This window comes from Hippopotamus amphibius, chromosome 9 (genome assembly GCF_030028045.1).
Source record: "Hippopotamus amphibius kiboko isolate mHipAmp2 chromosome 9, mHipAmp2.hap2, whole genome shotgun sequence".
NCBI classification, from domain to species: Eukaryota; Metazoa; Chordata; class Mammalia; order Artiodactyla; family Hippopotamidae; genus Hippopotamus; species Hippopotamus amphibius.
Window position 1 is genome coordinate 25620618 of NC_080194.1, and position 25501 is coordinate 25646118.

Sequence of the window (25501 nt, forward strand, 5' to 3'; positions counted from 1 at the left end):
ATGTCCAGGGGCACATACATATATACACATACACACAATGCCAAGAGTTCAAACTGAATTAGCATTTCCTCCAGAAGAAGGAAAATGAACAATTACAATCACACCAGTCTAATATTTTGAGGGTACCAAGTAAAAATTGTAATTAATCTTTAAGATTTCCCATGTTCAATTTTCTAAGCAAAACAGAAAACAAAATTAAATCTTGCTATTGGTATTAACAGTGATCTCAACTCATTCTTGGGATTTGGGAATGTTTCTTTATGTCCTAAATATACCTCTTCTCAATTTAAGATTCAAGAAGTGTCAAGTGTCAGAAACTCTCAACTACAAAAAAAAAATTTTATTGTGTGAAAGCAAAACAGGTACATCTATTTAAATACTTTTTTACATATTTATAGATAAAACAAAGACAAATAATTTACCAAAAATTACAAGTTTAGAGAACAGTACTATTTTGAAACAGCCAATAAATTATCTGAAAATACCACATTTTCTCCATAATTGGTGATTATCTCCCCCAAAAAAAAAAAAAAAAGAAACTTGCATTTTCTTGTGAAAAATATAAAAGTTTTTTTTTAGATGTCTGCCAAGAGTGTTGTTCAGGAACAGTCCATCTTACTAAATCTGAAAAAGTATAATGCCTTTCTCAAGAACTTCTGTTTTTACCAAATGGCTTTAAAAGCCACCTGTGTTTTCCTTTGAGCTTGGGTGAACTCTAAATCTTCACTTCACTTGCAGACCACAGGGCATCGACATAAATACAAACAAATCAGAGTGAGAGTTGTGGGTTGCATTTCTTCATACTGAGTGAAGAACTTTCTCCTTAGCTGGGTGAAAGACCATGGTGTACTGTGATGTCCAGTCCACTGCACATGGCTTGACCAAGCCAAAGCAGCCGCACTGAAAGAAATCCGCAAGGTTCTGTGTGAACCCAAGGCTGCCAAGAAAGGAAGAGAACACGTCTTACTATATTTCCTGTTAGCACTTGACAAACATCCATTCACACCATAAACATTCACTGAGAATTTACAATACACATCCTTCCAAGATCCTGCAGGAATCCACAGCTGCATCAGACAGTTCCTTGAATTTATGGCCCTTAAAATTGAAGCCCAGTCCCATTTCTGGACCTGAATCCCTATTTTGAGATTTCCTGGCTTCTGCCCAGCACCTTGTCCCCACTCACTGGAACAGTCACTGCCACCATTAAGTTTCTTTGTTTCCATTCCCCCTGCTCTAATTCACACCTGGACTATCTCAAAGGCCAGACAGGCCAGAAAAACTACAGTCAACAAGATGGCATTCTTCTAATTCCAAGAAACTCTCTAAAGGATGTCTCTGTCTCTACTCCTTCTAATCCGTTTTACATACTGGAGACTGGTCCTCCAAAAACCTGATATATTCATAGCCCCTCACCTCCCAGTCAAAACCCTTTAAAGACATGCCACTGCCCAGAGGCTCAAATCCAAATTCCTCATCTTTGTACTCACAGCCCTACACAATAAAGTCCCAAGACTCCTCAGGTATTGATGCCCCAAACTCATCTTTTGCTATAGCTACTCTGGCTTTATTTTCCCCATGATCACAACTGTATGGGCCACACTCCTTTACTCCCCTGTTATCAAGTAACAACCTCATCCTTTTAAGCCTTACCAGTTCTCAAAGCTTAGGTCAAGGCCCACTTCCCCTTTGGAGCCTTCGTGACTGCATATCTTCAGCATCATTTTTCCCTCCATTAAATTCCTGAATGTTACTATCTGTTCCAGTCATCATGAATATTCATTTTTATGCATATGCCCCATCTTTCAAGTTCCTATCCCAATGTCTTAAACACATCAGGACACATCTGTGTGTGAGGATGAGTGTGTGCTGCTGCTGGTTAGTGAGAGTGGTCAGGAAAGTTCCAAGGCTGCTCAGAAGGCAGGGGGCTGCCCACATGGAACTGATGGAGTGGAAGCCGGGAGGCATGCTGGGGATCGGCAGGGCCCAGTTCAGAGCTGGCTAGTGAGTAAAAGTAACTTCGGGGAGGACAAATAAGACAAATCTTTGGTTTGAGCAGGATTTGGAAGCTAGATTCAAAGTGGCTCCAAGGCTTTATCTTTAGTTCCTCCAGCAATGCTGCCATTACTCAGCAATTCCCCAACATGCTACAGCTCTCTCACCTCTGGCCCTTTATTCAGACTCTTCTCCAGGGCTTGGGGTGCGCTTTCTTCCTTCTCCCCACCCCACATCTTTTAAAGCTCAGCTTAAAATTCCACCTCTGTCACAAAGAGGTCCGTGTTTCGGTGGAGTAAATGTTTATCCTCTGGTTAAATCACTGAGGAAGGGCTTTATTATCACTGTCAGTCTGAAACAATCATCACCAGCTTAACACGACTCTCTATTCTCCATCACTTTGGCAGTCCCTTCCCAATTAAGTCAGTTTCTCTCCTCTAAACACACATCAAAGTCATATCCCAGGCTCTGATTTCTTTGTCTAACAGCCTAACAGTTTCATCTTGTACCACGAGTGTGCTTTAAAATAGACTGCTCATGAGATATGCAGTGAGCGTTCAAATCCCTAGAGGGCCCTGGGTCACCTCTGCAGAGCTCCCAGCCTCCAAGATCCCGATATATGTGACAGGAAGATAAGCTTCAAAGCCTGATCTTTCATATCATAAGATGATGGCCTTCCTACCAACACTCTCATTTTCAACTGAGGATGGTTTTACACAACCAATGCTCTGGGGAGAACATATCCCAAACCTGAAAAAGTAGCTTTTCCCTCACACAGGTGGGCACATTAAACATCAGGCTAAAAAAATTACTGGTGATAGAAAGCCAGGTTGAAAATCCTGGCAAGGCTCACAATCTAATGCTTTCTACAGAGAGCCCCGTGGCTGGCTTTCTCAGCCACATGCTTAGTTATCTCACTCTGACTTCATGCCAGCAATATGCAACCTTGTGACCATGTGGCTTGACTAAAGAGATCCCCCATGTTGGCAAAACTTCAAAGTCACTTACTGTTTGTGCTGAGTCCAGCAGACTAAATCCCAAATTCTTACCACCTTGGGGCTCATGACCTTACCACTCATCTCCTATCACTGAGGCTTCCAAGAAAGAAGAGGTTCAACTCCGTCAGATAGCCAGTTAGAGGATGGCGGCAGGGCCACGGTGGTGACACTAGGTCGGGAAACCAATGCCAAGGCCAGCACCTTCCACAGGCTCAGCGGGCAGAACAGGTCTCACTTACTTGTATGGGGTCCTCCGGAGGGACAAGGTGTGTTTCATGTGCCTGCTCTGCTTCAGCAGGCTGGTTCTCTCATGGGAGGTCAGGCCCAGAAAAGCAATCTGAAAATGAAAGTTAGAAGGTATGTGAAAAACACCACCATGCAGAGGCTCATCACTCTTAGCAGAGCATCAGTTTTCCCCCAAAGACAACATCCCCTAGCCTGCTGACCAAGCATCACGGTGAGAACAAGGACTTAGCAGCTTGAAACCAGACTCCTATGTAAATCTAGTAGCTGGGCATTTTATTTTTTTTAATTGTCTGATTTGTAGTAACCTTCAAGAAAGCAGAGTGTATTGACTCAGAGTTGTGAAATGATTGCTTCAGTAATTCAAGCCGTGGCTTACAGCCATGTTTAGATTCTCAACACATTCAGCATTCAACTTGCAGGTGAATCAAACAACTAAAGGTCAGTATTAATGCAATTATCTCAACATCTATATGCTTCTTAGTATCTCTTTAAAAAGGGCCAAATAAAAATTCTGAAGTGAAGAGCATTTAAATCCATAAATTTGGGGAAGGGTAAGAATTAAGGTAACTTTAAAAACTCTCAAATCATTAAAACCAATATTATTCACTGAGATATCTCATCTAATCCTCCATATAACTCAGACATCAAGTTCCTTATCTGTAAAACAGAGATTATCACAGCATCCTCACCAGATTCTCTAAGGATCTGTGATAAGATACGTAAAATGATCTAGTGCAGAGGCTGACAGAGATGAAGTAACTGGTCCAAGGCCACACAGCTTAGAAAGTGGCAGAACCGGGACAGACACCTCGGTCAGTGTGAGAATGAAGCCCATGGTCCTTGCCAGCAGTCTATATGCTCAGTTTGACTTCCTACAGTCAAAACCATGACTCACCAGAGCACTCACGAAGTGGAAGGCTTCAAATAACTGGACTGTTTTGTTTATTAAGAAAACAACTTTACTCTGAATTCCTTTATTTGAAAACTGTCCTAAACTTTGAGTCCACATTGCTGCCTTAGAGAGTACAAACTTTCTTTTAAAAAGTACAGTTATTATAGCCTCAAATACTTGTACTTATTCTAAGAGTCCAGGAGAGAAGAAAGAGAATTAGAATTGATGTCTCAAATCTTAGGTTCTGCTTCTAACTCCATCTCTGACTGAGCCCTGTGGCTACAAGCAAGGCACCCAGCATCCCTTAGGCTTAATTTTCTCATCCATAAGATGGACACACGACTTTGGCACAGTCTCCATCTCAAATGTTTGTGAGGCCATTGACGGGAAAATGCTTTGGAATACGTGAAGCATATATAAATATTAGGTATTATGAATGATTAGAATATTAATAATCACTGATGCTAATATCCATTCTTACTGCCTGAGTCTGTAGATGTCAGGTAGGAGATTAGGACGAATATTCAGAAACCTCAGTTCAGTCAGTATTATCCGTTTACTTCCTTTCCTTAGCATTTTTCCCCTTTTCCTTACCTTATTTTTTATTATTATTGCAGAATTGGTTACTCCCCCATAAGAATGGAATACATTTTGCTTTTGTTGAGTAATGCTCTGCTTATCTGAGGTCTGGCAGTAACTGGCTCAGACTGATCATGGCTGTCCATTCCACAAGGGGAAGCCACGTCAACAACGAGAATTAGGTTATGCTCATAAAGGAAGGAAGGAAGGCAACAGGGAAGGGACAGAAGCGTCACAGAAAGCTGAAGGATGGCTGCTACTGCCCTGGAGCGTGAGCTTTCTAATGGTCACGATCTTCTCTGCAAGTGTAATTACCATGTCCACTGGTTAGTGATGCATCTTTCATTTCTTCCCTGCTTCCATCCACTTAAGTACTGTATAGTGATAAGGATAACAAACAGGGCTGGGAAAAGCGAGGCAACATAACCATCTCACATTTGCACCATGCTTTACAGTTTATACCATGCTTTCACACACCATATAATTTAATTGTATGATGGAAAAAGCCTTTGAATGGGACTGTCAGAGGACCTAAGCTTCCAGTTCTGATTTTTGCCACTCACTGGGCGACCTTGAGCAATTCAATTCACCTCTCTGTACCTCTATCTGTAAAAGAAGTCAGATTAGATTACTCCTCAGGCGATATTAACACCTTATTACTCTAACCTTTAAACCATCTTGTGAGAGTAGACAAGCAATACTATCCCCATTTTACAGACAAGGAAACTGAAATTCAGGAGTCAAATGACATGCCCAGACCCACAGAGTAAGTGACAGAGGTGGAACTCAAATCTAAGTCTTCTGATTTGAAATTCAAGTCTTTCTACGTCACTACGGGTTACTGGAAATCTTACTCAAAGGCATTATAAGAAGATAAATACCTGAAAGAGCTGATTTAGTAATAAAAATGTTGACCATGAGAAATGAAAACTTGCTAACGTGAAGATATATACGACCCAAGGGGAACAGGCCACAATCTGATTGAGGTAGGTCCACAGTCCATCTTCTTTGAATGTTGTGGCACAATGATTTGACCAATCTGTGAATTCACAAAAAAGGAAACCATTATTTAAAAAGGCAACAAACTAGTGATCATTCTTCAATAAGATAAAAATCACTGCAGTTCTGTTTAGGGAGAAGAGAAAGTAAGACACAGATAAGAACTCGACTTTAAGATTTTACCTTTGAAATAAACGCCAGCTCAACAAAGAGGAAAAAAAAAAAGGCACCTCACTGTCAAGACTATGATAATATTGCATTGGTAGTTGGCAGTGAAGAAATAAAAGCAAAAAAGGCCTTTAAAACCATCATTAAAATCAGCAGATTCAGCATAAAATAGACTGGCCAGAAGTTAATTGTTCAAGGACTTGATGACTGAGAATGATTATATATTTAATAAATATTTGTCCTAGAAAATTCTCTATCATATCCATGTTACAGCAAGATAAGGGTCTATTACAGAACTGAATATAAACTCTTATTAATGGTTCAGATCAACAGGCCATTGCTGTAGGCACGAGAAATCCTATAAGCATCTAGATACCACTGGAACACAACCTACAGCATGCAGGTACTGGTGTACTTCTGCACTGGGACCACAATTAATCTTGCAGGGGTAGAAAAGTGAGGTGAGAGAACTCAGGAGTCAGACACCCCTAGGAAAAGAACAGACAATAAGATTCATGTGGTCGCAGTTGCGTTTCTCCCCGGGAACATCTATTTATATGTCCATCAAAAGTGAGGCCTTCACTATGGTCCTCATGATATGGACCCCCCTAACCCACGCAGCCAAGAGCAGCAATAAGGAGAACACAGGTAGGAAGCAGCAGAAATAACGGAACAGATCTTCAAGGTTGTATAAAATCAATGACTTTAAACAGGCATCATGAGCGTTCACAAAGGACAAGGAAATAAGAATTGTGTAGGTTTGCACCTTGAGGTTTCATAAATGCCTCTGACAATTTGATAAGTAGTTTCAGACATTTCCCCAAAGCAGCACTTAAGAGCTCCCGGGACAGGAAGAAAATGAGTCCATGACTTAACTATCAACTGTCCATTTTACTCCTAAAAATCTTTTTTCTTCATGAGTCTCATTTGATTTCCAACTATCTTTCATGAATAGATGCCAGAAGCATTCTATGGGCGACCATCACAGAGTAACAATCAAGGTAAAAAACAAGGTAAATTACACTCTCTTTGGAGCTTCTCATTAGGACAGCATTCCAGGTACCTGATATGACAAAAAAAGAATATAATTTCCAACAGCAGGCAGAGGAAACAGCTGCTGAGTGGCAAAGAGAATCTACTTTCCTTCGGCTTATGGATTTCTACTGCTCCCTTCTGGGAATTTTTTTGATAACACAGCATGATTTGGAATGGAAATTTTCATAGGACTGACTTCAGATTTATCAAGGATATGACTGCAAATGGCCACATACATTATGTTATGCAGTATAACATTTTAACATGTACTAATAACACATTCTTATCAGGTGGTCACTGGGCAATGATAGGAAACTCACATTGCTCTGGGTCAATCATTTTCATCTTCAAACAGCCCCTGACAGTTACAATGTTCTTTCTAACAATGATCTAAAATCTTTCTCCCTGTAACCTGCAGGATGCTGGCACTATGAGTGACTTACTGTCCACCCTGAAAACAGACTTCACAAAAAATGCATGGAGGCTGTACAGAGCCAGAGTAGCTGGACCCGGAGCCCAGGAGGAGGAGGAGGGTGCAGAGCAGCGTTCTAGCACCAGGAACGTTATTAATAAACAAAGAAGGTGGGATGACAATGAGGCTTCATTAGAAAAATGGAGCAAAAGTTCATTTTTGCTGTCTGTGAAATAATGATAAATGACATGATGTATTCATTCGGTGTAAAGAAATACTGTCAGAATATAAATGAGATAAAAGTAAGAAAACATGTTCTGCTAGTCTATACAGTTGTCAGTGAATGTAAGGTGGAACTGTTCCTAAGAAACAAAAAACATAACACAAAAATTGGTTCACAGCCAGAGAATAAAGACAAAGAGGAGGGAAGAACCAAACACATGTAAGAAGAGACCAACTTGGAAAGAATGAATGTGATGGAAAATTACTTCTGTCCTTATCAATACAGTCTTATGCTGGACAGAGCCACCACACAAAGGTGACTATTTTTAGTGAAGAGAGAGAATGGGGAGAGACAAGAGTGGTGTAAAATCTGGCTCCTCTCCCTGAGGATCAAGTCCAAGGGACAAGTTGGTCCATGGGCCAGCTTAAAAAGGTTTTCCAGGAATATGCTTTACTGTCAGGCCTTAAAAGGGCAGCTCTTTCAACAGAAAGAAGCATTGTCAAAAAAATCTTTTATTTCTCACACCACAGGACATAATCTAAGAGGTTTTAAAATTTTAATCTCAGATTACTGATGGCCTTTGACAAGAACTGAGATCAGGGATCACAACCTTCTGATTTAGGTCCATCGGAGATGGTGGCAGTTACACTGAGCTACAAAGGCATTCCCTAGTGATCAGAGACACCAAAGGTGCCTGGTGGGGAAAAGCGCTGACAAGGTAACTGAGGCCCTTCCCATGCCTATGGCAGGGCTAAACATAGACCATTTCGTAGATTTTAATTAACAATCTCTAAAAATGAAACCCTAAACAAAACAAAACTTCTAATACTGGATGTTTCTGGAGAGGGGATCTGGGAGGCTGGGGAAAGCACAGGAGGAATTATCTTTCAAAAGCTCAGCAAAATTTAAGCTAGAGAAAAAGCCAGTGGGTGAGTGGGGTGGGGAGTATAAGGTACTGTGGGACTTGGCATGCTAAGGGGAAAAGAAAAAATGTAGGAAAAAGCTTTCCACGTCTTCTGAATCATTTCAGACTTTAGCTCAAGCAACAAACTAGTATTCTACAGGCAAAATCTAAGACTTAAGCATGAGTATAACAGGAGGGTGGATGGAAACACATGAGTAGTGAAGCCTCTGCCTCTAGAACCAAATTCTCCTAAAGCCTTCAGAATAAATAAATAAATAATAAATAGTTAAATAAAGTCAAAATAAACTACAAGCACTGTAAGTTTTTCCAGTTAGGTAATCTATTCCAAGGTCTGAAAAGCATAGTCATGCAATTCTTAAGAGCTAACCAAAATCATTCCTGCTTTGGGACTTCTCTGGTGGCGCAGTGGTTAAGACTCTGTGCTCCCAATGCAGGAGGCCCGGGTTCAATCCCTAGTCAGGGAACTAGATCCCACATGTGTGCCACAACTAGAGTTCGCATGCCACAACTAAGCAGCTGGCGCGCCACAACTAAAGAACACACCTGCTGCAACTAAGACCCAGCACAACCAAATAAATAAATTTTTTTTTTTTAAATCTGAGGACCAACCCCCCCGCCCGCCCCACCCTTCTACACTGCTATTAAGAAGTTATTTGCCTTTCTCAGGGATGCAGAATAAGTGATTTAATGTTTTCTTCTGAGTTATTATTTCCAATCTTTTGATCATTGTTACTGTTTTCCCATCAGTTCTAAGTTGTGACCTGATATTTATCAAATGGCATGAGCTTTCAGAGTTTTTGTTCCTTAATTACTGAGACCACCTTCCCCCACTGCCAACCTCTCTACCACCAACTTTTTTTCCCCGTTTATTTACTTATCACTTCCCTTGCTTTGTACTTGAGCAACTGATTTTTACTCATTTCACTGGGGGATAAATCTGCACTAACCTTAAATGAATCACCATTTTTGACCACTTCTCAAAATGTATAAAGGTCACTTTAGAGCACAATCTCTTCCAAACTACTGACAACTAACTTCTTCTAGCACTTCTTGCAGCTTCCCAATGCTGAAAGAGGCATCTGTTTTATTTTTATTAGGGCATGGTTTATGGTCATTCAGCCAGAATGTGATATATAAGCGTTTACAAGAAAAAGTATATGTGAGTGTGGGTGTATAAGTTTACTATAAGAAAAACTTATACTTACAGATGAAAGATTCATATATAATCCAGTCACACACGACAGAAAGGAAAAATAAGAAGAATATGTAATAGTGATGGTTGCCAAAACCTACATCAAAAAGAAAGACAACATATTTAATACTTCTTACAATGATTTTCCAAGTCAAGACCTTATTAAACCACTTCTCTGTCAAAAGCTTTCACCAAAGTAAAAAAGAAATAAGTTGTTGTTCTGCTTTTAAATACCATTAAACCCAAACCAAACAGCTCTGACATGTCATGTTCAATTGTCCATGTTAACTGAACTAATATTTATTTGTTACCTACCTAAAAGAACACACATTTTTTTGGATAGAACAAATACAGCTCTGGGGATAGCCTCTACGACGTTGGAGGGAGGGGAGCAGGCAGGATTTGGGGCACATCACACCCTGTCTCTTTCTTCCTTCCATGTAGTAAGTTTATGTAAGTGTAACTTCTGGACATCGAGTACTGACTTGATTAGGGGAGCAGCGAAAACAAATCTGATGGGCAATAGATCTACTGCAGGAGGTGCGACATAGCAAAAGAGGGGCAACCTGTGGCCTGAGAAAGGCCTACAGAAGCAAAGAAGGGGTGAGGGTGCCAGGGAACCAAGCCCCATTGTTGCATGTGCTGCCCCCTTGACGCTGAAGGTGGCAGCATTTTGATGCCAATGACACAAAAGCTCCTTAGCCACATTCCGTTCCCACCTTCTCCTGAGGTAGCAAAACCCAGCAGAAGGAGCAACACCCACTGGAATCAGGAGACCCAGACTTATGAATGACAAGTTGTGTGACTGTAGGTACATCATTTAACTTGTCCGATTCAGCGTTCTTACTTGTAATATGGGGGAAATATCTCTTCTGCCTACTTCACAGGCCTGTGGCAACCAAAGAGGATGACACATGAAAACACTACGTAAACGCAGTGTGATAAAAATATGTGGCTCATACTATTGTTTTCCCACTGCCAGTCAAAGCTACCTGTTATAATGCCAATCGTCTCATCTCTGTGGTGGGATGGGGTTCACGAAGCCTGAAGCCCAGGAATTATCTCGTCACCTGTTCTCTAGGAACAGTGGAGAACATCAAAATGCACCAAGGAAAGCTGCCTGAGCTGAGGCAGCCTTTTGGTCATCAAGATTATACAAGCATAGCCTCCCCTGCAGACCCATGACCATAGTTCCTCTCAAGTTCCTCATAATAAAGCCCTGACTTTTACTATGATGGCTCAGAGGAAAGCCAGGGCTGCAGGTCAGAACACTCCCTGAGTGGAAGGCAATCCACAGACCTCTGGCACCTCTGGTTCTAGCGCCTACCTGAGCCTTGGAGGCAAGTAGAGAAGGTGAATAAAAGGGACAAGATACAAAATATGGAAAGAACATCATATCTGGAGTGGAAGACTGATACTACTAAAGTGATCTTGAGCAAATAATCTGACCTTGAATATTTTTTCAACTCTAAAATGGAGATAATAATACCAACCTCTGATGATCAAATAGGATCCTATATATGAAGGTGCTTTATAAATGCTAAAATATTATACAAATGACATTAATTATTATTATTATCAACATCAACAGTGTTTCGAAAGTGTTAGACCACAGGGCTGTTTCTCTGACAAGCAAGAGCTACAGAATGGGCCCCTTAAATGCTTTCCACTTTTTCTGAGTCACACACATAACTAAAGAGAGCTGCACTTCAAAATGGTAAGTGGAACCTTGACTCTCTCACCGATGCATCGTCCAGTCCACAGGCAGTGTTGATCATACCGCACCACACAGGAGCTGCACACGTGGCAATGGAATGACCTCAACGGCTTCCTTATCTAAGAGGACAATTAAGAGAAATCTAAGCAAAACTCAGAACCTCCAAGTGGTAACAAATCAAAAGCAAAATCTTATTCCTAAATTATAAAGACACTGGCACAAATAATCCTAAATCGATCATCAATTCACTTAGAGGCTCTGGAATGCCTTATTACTATTTACTTGCACATGTCTACTTTAATTAGGCCATCGCTAAAGGGGATTTGAATTCCAGAGGCTACTGACACTGACCAAGGGGAAATGAGGCAGCACCACACAGCAGAATGAGCCCTGGACTAAGAAAAAGGGAACCCAAGTTACATTTCTGACTCTGCCAATAACTTAGGGAAAGTTACTTCTTCCCTTTAGGCTATGAATCCTCACTTGCTAAATCAAAGGTTCCTCTAAGTGGTTTCTAGGGTCATCATGAGCCTGTGACTCCAAGTTAGTTCTAACATATGCTTCATGGCAAGAAAAAGCAAATAAAACACACAAAGAGATTTAACCACAGGCAACTTCAAGAGATTATAAACATCACTCTCCCATATGTTCAAGGCAGAAAACTATTCTGACAGTAATGCAAAATTAGAAAAAAATTTTTTAGTAAAAAGAAAAGTGTATAAATATACCATGAAGATTTGAAAAATGCTTACATGAGCAATGCAGCAAAGAATCTGCTTTTACCATGGGAAAAAATTATAAAGAAAAGACTCACAAGACATGATGTACAAAATGTTCTGAAGTCCAGACAGCCGGTCTCTGCAAGGGTGATGATGTTCTGAAAGACATCAAGTTTGACCTTACGTTTGTGTTTTATTGGGGAATGGATGATACATGGTCATATACCGTTCTCACAGCTCTCTCTTCAAACTGAAGTAGCTGGAAAAGCAATTTGGAAGACTTTCCGCCATATCATTCTGTGCTTGAAATATGTGACTTTTCAAGGCTGCATTTTCAACCATAGCCAATAAATTAGAATGCACAAAAATTACACCCCCCCTTTTCTCCATGAATGGCAACAATCTCTCAGTTATAATATGCTAAAGAAAAATAAATGCGCATGTTATACGCTCATAAAAAAGGAATAAAAACCACCTGTACATCAGAACTGATGGTTATAAGCATCAAAGGCAGTCTTTCAGGAACACTGGCTTTAGGTAACCAAAAAGAGAGCAGTCTCCCCAGCTTCTAAATATTCACGAACAACAGCAGACACACCATGTCATCTGACAGTTTCATGTGTGAGGAAGAGAAGGGGCATCTCCACAGCCAGTAAGGAGAAAGACTCCCCTTGAACCCTGCCTAGATACCCTCCATGTATTTAAAGGGGAAATTTAAACTGTATGATCATTACCTAAGCATTAGTATAAAGTAGGAGCTCATATCTACTGACAAAAGTCTTGGTGGGATATTACTGTAATAACAAATAAAAATATTTTTTAAAACTTTCACATAAATAAGTGACAGTGGAGAAACCTGTTTGCTGATTTAATCATTCCTCATTTACACTGCATCTGTCATATTAGGTGTCAGGCACTAGAGACGCAGGCACAACAAAAACCAACATGGTCGTGCCCCTCTATAGCTTACATACCCTCCTATAAAAAACTCAGTAACATTACAGAGAAAGCTCACCATTTTCCTGTCTTCTTCAGAAGCCTTAGTGAAGCCTGGATCAGTTGCCCAAGTCTTGTAGAAAAAGTAGAGGAAGGCTACTATGCTGAGAATGAAAATGAAATAGAAAGGGGTCCCTGCTAAATGTTAAAGCCAAGTTAAGGAACACATCAGACTTCCCATAAGAATAGCCTAATTATGATGTAAGCAAACTTCATCACTGGTGCCTAAGCGTCTCTTTTCTCTGCATTCTAGCCTCACCTTCCCCTTACATACACACATCACTACCCTCACACCTGGCCCCATCCTATGTTTTAATCCTATAAGAATTTGCTCATAGTTGGCTAATAATTAGTTTCTTCTCATTAGTTGAAACTCATGTAAAATACTGACAGGAATAATTGCAACATATGAAGAACCTCCAAAAAACTGAAAAACCTTCCAGATCTAAATAAATTAATATCTAATGGTGTAACTATGGCTCTCCTGTGTGCATCTAAAGCAGTATTTTCTGATCATTTTAACAAAATTATTCAAAGAAACAAACCACTGAATTCACAGATTCCAACTAAAAATACTTCCCTATATATTAGATTAATGCTAGCAAAGATTTCCTACTGGAAAGTTTAATAACAATCCTTGTAACTGTATTAGGCTGAATTAATTCAGAAGCAAAGAAACTGCTCTCCTTGCAAAGTGATTACAAATCAGATACTATTTGTAAAGGAAGATATTAAGGATAAATTAAGATAAAGTGTTTCAAGGATAAACATTACCCACTTTGAAGTGTTTTTAAAGTGGTACAAATTCTTTGTATAAAAAAGTAAAATTCTACTCCAGGGAAAGACAAATGAACGTGCAATAATAAACCAATACGCCAGTAGTAAACCAGTTCTACATGTCCAATTAAAATCATTATACTGACACAGTAACTGTATCTGCCTTCCAAGATGTTGCCAAGATGTTCTTGTGCTATACTTCAGAGTGGAAAAGATAGCCATAAAAAAAAACTCTAAACCCTTGCTATTCAAAATGTGGTCCGTGAATCCACAGCAATGGCTTTACCTGGGAGCTTGTTACAAGGGCAGAGCTCCAGACCTCATCCGAGACCTGCAGGAGTAGACTCTGGATTTTAACAAGATCCCTAGGGGATGCACACGCACATTACAATTTGAGAAGCACTGCTCTAACCCACAAAAACCAGCACAACCACATCTGGTTCAGGTAGGCAGGAACGAATCCTGTTGCTTTAGCTTATCGGTTTATCTGCAGATGGGCCTGGCTCTAGGAAAAAGATAGGATCCAAAGAAGCTGTGTGAAATTGAAATTTAATTCCCATAAAATCCTGATCAACATACATGGCACAGTCTCAAAAACATTCAGTTGAATCACATAATAATCTCGCATATTGAGTGGACCGAATTTGGGGCTCCTGTTCTGAATAATCTTCAAAACAAATTCCAGGGGAATCAATGGATTCTCTCCTTCCAAATAAACTGAATAATCTCCTCACATAAAAGCCAAACATTCCTTGCTTCCATGCCCTTGCTTTGTGTGGTTCACTGCTCTCAAATGCTCCCCACTTCCCGCCATCTACTTCTAAAACCACACTTTAGGAATGTCCAAGTCCTAACTGCCTTCGAGACCTAACTTATATCCTCCCTTCCCTTGTAGGTCTTTCCTGAGTCCCTATGGAAAAGGAGTCTCTCCCTTTCCTGGACCCAGGAATGCTTATTCTATGGCATTTAGCCCCTAGATTACAGTTATCTGTACACACCTCAGCCTCCCCAGTTAGCTTGTGACCCTTTTGCAGTTAAAAAGTTTCTCAACATGGATCTAAAAATCCTCCTTTTTATAACTTGAACTAACTGGTTTTTGTTCTTAAGCTCCTTTATTTCTACACTGTAGATCTACACTATAGCTGTCCTATGGATAGACCCTACAGAAGCTGCTTCCTCATTTGTTCAATGCATCTTTAGTGAGTGCTCATTCTATACAGAATTTGAAACAGAGCAAATGCATCTCAGGTATGTCCTAACCAGCGCAGAAGACAGTGAGATTGCTCACGTCTTATGCTTGGACACTCACATCCTCCTATTACTATTGGAGGATACACTGGCTTCCTTGAAAGCTGCATCACTACCCATACCGGGCTTTTAGTCAAAGCTCCTGGTTCTTTTCCACTTGACCTGAAGCTGTGTTATTCTTACCACAATGTGCACTTGTACACATTGATTCTCTGAAACCCAGTATTAGAACTTCACACATTTATCCTTCTTAAACTTAACTCAGCTATAGCCAGAATCATATATGTAATGTTCAGTGGTTCGCCATCTCTTTCCTGAATTTTAATCTTACTTCCAAACTCATCAGTAAGGTCTTCTCTCCTCTCAAACCTGCCTCATAAAAGCCAAACACATTACTTGCTGAACATATAAAAGGCACCAGAAGAAACTGTTTCTCAGGAGCTACCCCAGAACTGCTCTTAAAATTAATTCTAACATGTAGCCTTCCATACAGATTTTATTCATAAGAACAATCAATAATAATAATAAAATAATAGGTATTCTTTACAGGATGGAGAGGGTGGTCAGCACATTACAGACATCCTAGCGTAGTAATCCTTGCAGCTGCCCCATGAACTTGGTACTGTTATCCCCAATTTACAGAAAAACTGAGACTCAGGGAAATTATTTGCCCAGTGGCACATAACTAGTAAGAAAAAAAAGCCACAACTCCAATTCATTCTGTCTGATTCCAAAGACTGTCTTTGCACAGTGTCCCAGACCCTCTTCCCATGATGGGCAAGGAGGCTGTGGGAGTGGAAGCCCCATGCAATCCGGACTTGGCAACACGACTAATCTACACCCCCAGGATGGGTCTTTCCAGGGCAGCACTTCAGTGCACACCCAGGGCAGTTCAAACAGCATTTAGCATTCAGCTAAAAAAACATTGATCTGATGGCGCCACCTACTGACTGACGTGCCCTCACCAGCAGCGGCCTCACGTAGGTGCTTAGATCAAATGGCTTCATGCTGTATGTACATGTGGGTAAAATACCTTCCTGTCAACTCCAACATCTTAAGATTCTGTCCAGCTATGGAAATCGAAACAGTTCTTCTGATGTAATGGCATCTTCACAAATACTGAACAGCAGTAAACTCAACTGAATACTAAGCTGAATACTAACTAAATACCTCTGTAATTGAGGCTTCCAAACTACAGTGGAGTAATGTTTTTGTTAATATTGATGCTGCACATTTGAAATAATTCAATGTAAAAATGATCACATTTTTGGTGCAAAACTGAAGTAGTGTGAGTTTTCCACATTTTAAAAATTCGTCAAGAAACACAATTTTTAAACTGTGTTTACTCCATTGCATGTAAGTTGGTAAATAAAAATATCAGCCAGCCCTTCCAGTACCATGTCAATTACCAAAGAATTTACCAGTCTTGGGACTTCTACAGGTGATAAAGTATTCTAATATCACATAATGATATCATCCAAGCCTTTATTAAGTGGTGGCAATAAGGCTAGTGCTTAAAAAGCTGCCTTCAAATCAATAATTATGAGACAAAGGTTAGACGTAATAAAATCTTTTGAAAAAAGTCAAATAAGCTCCATGGCATGCTGTGCCATTCATTTAGAGTAAAGGCATCTGGAAAACACTAGAGATAACGCTCAGAAATAAAAAGCACCATTAAAGTCAAAACATACCATAGTGAAAGGAGATGTACGTACTCTGAGATATGCCTCTCTCACTTTACATTTATTCCTATGAAAAAATATTCTTGAACGGAGTATATTGCATCTCCCTCATAAATAGTATTCTTTCTTTTCAAGTGTGTCATTACCAGGAAGAGAAATAACATAGAGTTAAAGGAATATGCTTAAAGGTGTGTCTGTCTACCACATCCCTTCTTCTCCTTCCTTGTCAGGAAAGCAAGACTTTAATGTCTTCCTTGGGTCCTTCGAAGGGGAGAAAGGAGCCTGGAAAAAGGTAGGAACACTGAAAATTGGGGAAAATGCCTCCTTCCCAATGGGTGCTGTAAATAACTATAAACCAAGAAGGCATTTCTTGGTTTACAGTTATCCCCATTTCTAGGTGACTGGACTTGGCCTGGGCCCTGCTCCTAGAGTGATAAACCTATCCCTTAAATGAGTGTTGTTGTTTTTTTTAAGCTATGGGCTGGCAGCCATTAGTAGGTCATGAAAGAAACAAGTGGGCTATGATTAGCATTTTTAAAAAAGGAAATAGAATAGGATAAAATAACAAAATAGAGTAAAGCATATATTAGGATTACTGTTCTCTGAAACTTTTTCTCACATACGGTTTGGGTGACAATGCAAATTTATTTTTATTGTGTACTGAAAATCACTGCCTTGGACAATAACGCTGCACCGACCATTGCTGAGGAGGACACATTTCCTCCAATATTCTTCCTATGCAGGAGATCTTGGTACCCAGAAGATTCAGTAATCAACTATAACTGCTGACCAAGTTAAAAGAACCATCTGACCTTGAAAAGAATCTTAAGGCAATACAACAAATTTTTATGGATCTAAATAAAACAATAATTCATTATATCGTTTCCCTCCTATGAGTAATCAATACTAAACACCTGCTGTTTCCATAGTGTACTCTGAGATCACTTCCAGAATTCAGTAGATTTCCAACATTAAACATCTTCAACCAGGACCAATAAATGAATATAAATTTGACTTACATTTCCTGGATCTCTTCTAATATCTGAATTTCTAACAATGGCATTAAGTAATTTTTAAGAGCAAAATGAGATATGCATTTAAATGTAAGCTTGAAGGATACTGGGAAAGAATAAGATAAACCACGTCACAAATATCCAAAAAACGGAACTTAGCAGAAAGACCATTGGTAAGTATGTAAGGCTCTTATACCCGATCAAGAATCTAAAAGAAAAAAAGAATAAAGTATTAGTGAAAATAAGCATGAATTATATTTAGTTCTAAATCCTCTTTAGTAATAATAATAGTAATAACAACAATGCCCACACATAACAACAGCTTTCACTGAGTGCTATGTGCCACTCTCCATGTGGTAACAGAGTTACTTACCATCACTGCCCCATTTTACATGTGAGAAAATTGAAGCACCAGGACCTCAAAAAGTGAATGTTCTAGTTCCTATAATTAACTTATACATTATTTCATTCCCAATAACTTTATATTTTCAATGAATCCTTTTTATTCCTATTGAAACATATCACACTTGGATTTGTTTGGCATATCGAATTCTCAAATACTCCAAAGTGCAAAAATTTACATCCTTGGAGATTTACCTTCACATTTAGCAAGCTTTCTTCTAGAGGCTAGCAGTTTATTTTTGAAACATACAGATGCACACAACCTTGAGCACCTTCATCCAACAATCAGCTTGCAAAGGAGACACTCGAGGTAAAAAGACACATAAAGGCTAATGGTGACACTAGCCATCTAACACCAACCATCCCGCTTATGTCACAAGCAACCTGGAAGGCCACATACAACTTACTCAAACATTTTGGATTTTTTGTTTGTTTGTTTTTAATTTTTAGTGGAGTATGGTTGCTTTACAATGTTGTATTAGCCTCCACTGCACAACAAAATGCATCAGCCATACGCATACTCAAACGTTTAATACTGTAGTTCCAAAAGAGAAAAATCTGTCTTTTACAATGAACACTCGATATAGTAAATCTATGCATAAATACAGTTTACCTGGATCTATTTTAAAATTTATACCAGAAAAGAAATGGTTGATGATATTAAAGGGTTTTAAAAAGCTATCAAGATCATAAGCACAATTATGATAAAATAATATTTGACAACTAAAGATCCCAAACCTCAGGCCCCCAATATGCTGCCAGAATAGGCCAAATGGAGCCCACGTAACCTCCACAGCACGGCTTGTCTGAGATTCTGCAGCAAAATATGTCTGACCTAATTAAGTGGTGCAGTGAACTACCTAGTTTGTAACAGCATGCTACTACGGCCTGTCTACGCCTGACAGGTATCACATAGCAGCCTGGATCAACAGGCAACCTCCTGTGGAGCCTAACAGTAGTGGAAGTTTACAGCTGCTTACCTCCATGAAACGGACTCTACAGAGTGGGAGAAATAAAAGCAGAATGGATAAAAGTTGCCATATGAATCTGTCTCCCATTTGAATAGTGTCCATATGCTAAGCCTATCATATGAAGCCCTCAACTCACAAACAAAAGTTTCCATATAAACTTTTTATAATGTGAGTTTCTATTAAAACAAACAAAATCTCAAATGCCCCATCCTAGGTGAGCAGATATTGCCAGCCTTTGCTTTCTCTCTGGAAAAAAGACAAAAGTGATGATTGCAATTTGGCTTAAAGTTTACTTGAAGACCAAGTCAATCCAATTAGTGGAAAATGAATGAATACCTCTAACTTACCAGTTTTCTGAATAAAAGGCAATTTTAGGCATTTTGCTATTTTTCAGAAATTTGAGCTTTTGTTTAACATTAAATTCATTTCCAGCCTACTGTCCTGCCCTTGAGTGATTAAGCGGTAAAATTCCTCTAATGCTTTGTTTTTTTGTTATAACAAAAGCAACTCATGCTTATTCTACAAATGCTGGTAAGCAGAAGGAGGATTACAGGAATACTCATAATCACACCCTGAAGAGAGCAACACAGCACCTCCTTTTAGATTCTCTTTGGTGGATCATCAGTGTTACATTTTCCTTTCATTCAGTGACTGAAAATGTTCAACAGGAGAGACAAGTGTCCTGCTTGTACGGGCCTTGCATGCCAGGAAACAATGATTAAGTGCCATGAAGAAAATACAATGGGGTGATGCAGCAGAGTCAGTCAGGCATGGCCTTGCTGAGGAGGGGACGCTGGAACTGAGGCCTGAGTGCCGTCTCCCGCTATGCAGCAATATGGTATCAGAACCCTTCAGACAGACACAAGCAAGAGCCAAGGCCCTGGCTGGGAATGAGCTTGACGTGTTTTAGAAACAGAAGGGAGGCTGGAAGGCAGTGAAGGCAAGAGATGACACCAGAGGGGAGGGAATGAACTACTAAAAGCTCACAAGGCAAAGAGTTTGGATGTCATTCTGAGAACAAGGAAAAGCCACTGGATGGCTTTACTCAGGGAGAAAAGACAGAAACTGGTTTGCCTTTTAAAAGACCACCTTGATTGCCAAGTGAGGAGGAACTACAAGGGGGTAAGAGCTGGAGTCAGGAGACCAGTTGGGAGGCTTGGCCTAAGGTATCAGCTGAGAAGAGGGAGAGAGCAGATCAACTGGGGCAGAGCAGCAAGGACCTGGAAATGTGCTGGGTGCGGGAAGTGAGGAGAAAGGAAGAATAGAGGACAGTAATCCAAGGATGGTACCCATTATTCGCGTGAGGAACTGGATGCCATTCTACTGGGAAGGGGAGGTGGGAAGAAGAGACTGGGGTGTGACATGATTATTGAGTCCTCTGTGTCAGCCATGGTTCTAACCACTGTATTTGTGTTCACCATGAGGTAGGCATCGTCATAATTATCACCCTCATTTTACAGATGAAGAATTTGAGGCACAGAGAGGTGCCAACCATACCACAGTTACTATAGTTACTATTTTATAACTTCCTGTGATTTAATTAGGTTGTTTCAACTAAAAAACATTAAAAGCTAAAATAACTACCTTAAAATGAATTTAGATTTAGAATAGGAAAAAACAAAATTTCCGAAAAATAGGCAAAAATGCATCAAGATGCAAAATAGTTACAAAAATCTTCCCATTATTCACTGAGATTAACAACTCAAAAAGGGAGCTAGGATATTTATTTTCTACCAGTTGTCAATTCAATTAAATTACTAGATTGACCAATTTACTTTCAGTAACTCAAATGCCACCAAAGCCCTTCCCTCTCACCCTGAGGATGTTTCTATGTGAAAAGTAACATTCATAGTTCAATAAAAATCTGTGACTCCAGCTAATCAACAATAGAAATAAACACTCAAATTGGAAATGCAATAATCAGCCTTGCAAAGACTAATATACATACCTTGGAAACAAAGATGTCAGAAAAAACAGTATTATTAGAAGAAATCCTTTTAAAAGCCAAGAATCTGAATTGAAGTCCAATATGTATCCAACAGCCCACATGGTAATCACAGAAAGCATCAGCAGCAGGAAGAGCTATTAAGAGATTCAGAATTTTAGAACTTTATGGATTTTACCTGCTAAGTATCTAATAATAATTAGTTCAACAGAAAAACTACTTCCTAATTATACAATAACAATTAATACAACAGCAGAACACAGAGTTTTTCTTCGAAATTGCTGATTGATAAATCTGAAGTTTGAGAAATTACAAATCTTGGAAACAATCTTTTGAAAGGCTTACATTAATAAAATGTTGCTTAAACGTGTTTTGTTTTGCTTTCTTCCACTCCAAGAAACGGTGATTTTTTTAAGAAAAGTGTTAATGATAGCTGATATTTTAAAAAATAATTTCTTTCAAACAGTATTATATGTCAGAAAGCATAAAGCAAGACAAAAAGACCACATAAAAATCAATACACCCAGACTCAACCTGGGCACCGAATGGTGCCATCCTCTAATAAAAAAAGTTGGAAGGAACAAGTTTGCAGAAAAGATGAGTTTCGTTTAGGGCACATGGAACTGTAGATGCTTATGGACATCTAGGAGATGGCCTGGAGTCAGTCAGAAAAGCAAGCCTACCTCGCAGGGGAAAATCTAGTGTTCATCAGTACACAGGTGGGAAAGCCAGGAATGAAGAACATTCTGAGCACTGCGTGCACGTAGAAACGGGCAGAATTCTGGCCATCAGAAACACTCAAGGGGAAAAAAGCTAAGTCCCAAATGGTAAGTAAGTAACAGTGACCAGTATGACCAGAAAGGCAGAATGAGAACCAAGAGAAAGGTTCCAGTAAAGCCAGGGAAGAGAGTTTCAAGAAGGGAGTAGTTCTCAGTGTCAAATGTCACATGGAGGCAAAGACTGAAACATATCCTCAGGATGCTAATAATTCAGGTTTATTCTGCAAAGTTAAAAGAATGAAGTGTCTACAAACCAACAGTGTGGCTGTCTGCACTGAAGCCGGGTACCACGTCTGTGCAATGCAATCCCTTAACTGCAATATACATGACCCTGGAAGTAAGCAGGGCTCATGCAACAGCAAAGGGAGAAAATACATCCTGCCCTATCTTCTTCAATCTTTACTTCTCTAAGCCATGTTCTGAGGATGGATAATTTCAAATGATATGAAATCTTTAAATATGCTTCCAATTCTAGTTTGCATGATAACACAAAATGAGCAAGTCTAGATTTTTTTTTTTTAAGGCTTGGAATCTACAAGCAACATAATCTCAGAACAGAAATAACAATTAAATATGGATCTCAAAACGAGCCACACTATTTCCTCATTCAACATATATTCCAGTGCATACCATGCTAGGCACTGTTCTAGGAATTTGGGGACACTTCGATGAATTTAAGGTCTTTCTTTCATGGAACCTAAATTCTAGCAGGGGAAGACAGACAAATGTACTAAGTGAATTTTATAGTATATAAAAAGCTGGATGGAAGCCATTGTAAGGACTGTGGCTTTTATTCTGGGAGAAAGGGGGAGACATCATAGGATTCTGAGCAGATGAATGACAGGATCTGACTTACATTTTAAGATTCACCTGGCTGCTCTGCTGAGAAGAGACTAGAGGTGAGTAGAGGCAGGGAGATGTCAGACAGCTGCAGAAATCCACATGAAAGACAATGGTGGCTGGACCAAAATGCCATGGTTTAAAGTGGTGAGAAAGGTCAGATTCTGGATATATACTGAGGGCAGAACTAGCCGATATGTTTTTCTGATGGACTGGATATGACAGAAAAATGGCAAAGATAACTGGAGAATGGAAGTTGCCACCTACGGAGATGGGGAAAGCTGTAGATGAAACAGGGACGGTGGGGAGGAGAGATCAGGGACTCAGTTTTGGATGTTATGTTGATGATGCCTATCGGACGGTGAACTGGATAAACTCAGTAGGTAACTGGATATACAAGTCTGGAAGGGTCTAAACTAGAGATAAATTTGGGAGTTGTCAACATATAAATGGCATTTAAAGCCATGGAAGTGCATGAAATCACCAAGGGAATGTCTAGACAGAACAGAGGTCCAAGGACAAAACCCTGGGGCACTCTACCTGGGGCAGGGAGCAGAGGAGATGGCAGAGCAGAATGAGGAGTAACTGTTACTTCTTTTTCTCTCCCTCCACATACCTAAGTGCAAAATCTGTGTAGTATTCATGATGACCCTCTGCATAGAAATCCCATGCCTGTTAACCTAGAATCATTCTGAAGGTATAGTTACTAATTATTATTCAATAAGACAATGCTATCATATGTGAAAACATTAAACAGTGAAATCAATTCAATACCCCATTTTAATCATTTTAATTATATTCTCTATTACAACTTAGATTTTGCTGGCCATTCATGAGAGCAAGCTGAACATCCTAATTTTTTCTATCATTCCGTTCACGTTTAACTTTAGAAGAGTACCACTCAGAAGAACTGCCAAATTAAAAAAAGAATAAAATTTGGGTTTCATCTCTCAAAATTCTGGATGCTTTTTATTTTATGAAGTGACATCATATGCTTGAAATTTGCAACACTGTCATTTTTAAAGTCTAACTCCTCATGATTCTAAGAAAATGTTTTGAATGTTACTATTTTCCCTTTGAAAAAAATTTTAATAGGAACAAGTTCTTTACGAATAGCTCCTATAAAATTCCCTGCGACAAGGTATTTTTCCTTTTGCTTCTCTCAGAATCTAAACCATTTGTGTTTCAATTCACTCATTAAATAAATGCAGAAGTATGCCATGATATTCACAAGGTAACAGGAAACTTTAGAGCCATCTAGCTAAGGACCAGCAATAAATTGCCAATAAAAGTGCCAAATTTCCAACTTTGGGTTATGGGATGTGTGGGAAAGATATAACTGGCAGATACAATGCAACACTAGGCCAACTCCCTGGTTTCTCATGATGCCTTAAAAAACAAAAACAAATGAACAAGACAGTTCTTAACAGCCCACAGAATAGACCACAGATGAAAGTACCTCACATTTCTGCAGCCACCTCCAAAGTCTGAAATTTTTACTGGCTCGCATTTTGGCCTCTGTTTTTAGCATGTGAATAATGAACTGATTTTTGCTTTGCAGAGCCATATCAAGAGGCGTTTCTCCCTTAAAAAAAAAAAAGAGAAAGAAAGAAGTTCAATTATATTTTTGATATATCAACAGCATAGGTGGTAAACATTTTAAAAAACTCATCAGAATCATAGATTTAATGTATTTATTCCGAGGATAGCCAACTACTGGGCTGGCCAAAAAGTGCTTTCAGTTTTTAAGTAAAAATAAAAGACAGTTTTCATTTTCACCAAGAACTTTATTGAACAGTGTATTCACCGTTTTGGTCCACTACCTTCTGCCATTTTTCAGGCAACTTCATAATTCCATCTTCCCAGAACTTTCTATCTTTTTGAGCAAAGAACTGTTCCAGGTACCTTTTACAATCTTCCAGGGAATCAGAAATTTTTTCCATTAAAAGAAGACCGAAATAAATGGAAATCCAAAGGTGCAATCTCTGGTGAATATGGTGGATGAATCAGAACTTTTCAGCCAAACTGTAGCAGTTTTTGCCTGGTCATCAAAGAAACATGCAGCCTTGCATTATCCTTATGAAAGAGTATATGTTTTCTGTTGACTAATTCTGGTTGCTTTCCGTCGAGTGTTGCTTTCAGTTGGTCTAATCGGGAGCAGTACTTGTTGGAATTAATCATTTGCTTCTCCAGAAGGAGCTCTTAATAGAGGACTCCCTTCCAATCCCACCATATACACAACATCACCTTCTTTGGATGAAGACAGCCTTTGGTGTGGTTGGTGGTGGTTCATTTCACTTGCCCCACGATCACTTCTGTTCCACATTATTATTGTACAGTATCCATTTTTCATCACTCATCACAATTTGATTTAAAAACAGAACGTTTTCATTACGTTTCAGTGGAGAATCGCATAAGGAAATACGGTCAAGAAGGTTTTTTCGCTTAACTTATGTGGAACCCAAACATCAAAGTGATTCACATAACCAAGCTGGTGCAAATGATTTTCAGCACTTGATTTGAATGTTTTGAGTATGTCGGCTATCTCCCACATCATATAACGCTGACTGTTCTCAATTAATGTCTCCATTTGATCACTATCAACTTCAACTGGTCTACCCGACTGTGGAGCATCATCCAGCAAGAAATCTCCAGCATGAAACTTTGCAAACCACTTTTGACATGTTCAATCAGTCACAGCACCTTCTCCATACACTGCACAAATCTTTTTTTTGCGTTTCAGTTGTG

General features: G+C 39.4%; 1 protein-coding gene across 5 annotated transcripts in view; it reads right to left on the bottom strand.

The window, feature by feature from the left end:
- Nucleotides 1-328: 328 nt before the first annotated feature.
- The window catches only part of ZDHHC13 (zinc finger DHHC-type palmitoyltransferase 13), a 47564-nt gene continuing 22391 nt past the window's right edge, over nt 329-25501 (bottom strand). For 2 of the 5 annotated variants that reach the window (XM_057748726.1, XM_057748729.1), the window contains exons 8-17: nt 24213-24338; nt 21138-21271; nt 17924-18024; nt 13116-13240; nt 12196-12258; nt 11407-11500; nt 9678-9761; nt 5592-5749; nt 3233-3330; nt 329-937 (exon numbers count right to left, since the gene is read on the bottom strand). In XM_057748726.1, the coding sequence (XP_057604709.1) occupies nt 799-937; nt 3233-3330; nt 5592-5749; nt 9678-9761; nt 11407-11500; nt 12196-12258; nt 13116-13240; nt 17924-18024; nt 21138-21271; nt 24213-24338 (1122 nt within the window). In that variant the 3' untranslated portion in view covers nt 329-798. Of the gene's footprint in view, nt 938-3232; nt 3331-5025; nt 5085-5591; nt 5750-9677; nt 9762-11406; nt 11501-12195; nt 12259-13115; nt 13241-17923; nt 18025-21137; nt 21272-24212; nt 24339-25501 lie in introns of all 5 variants that reach the window. The other 3 variants (XR_009055445.1, XM_057748728.1, XM_057748727.1) reach the window with 3 other exon arrangements.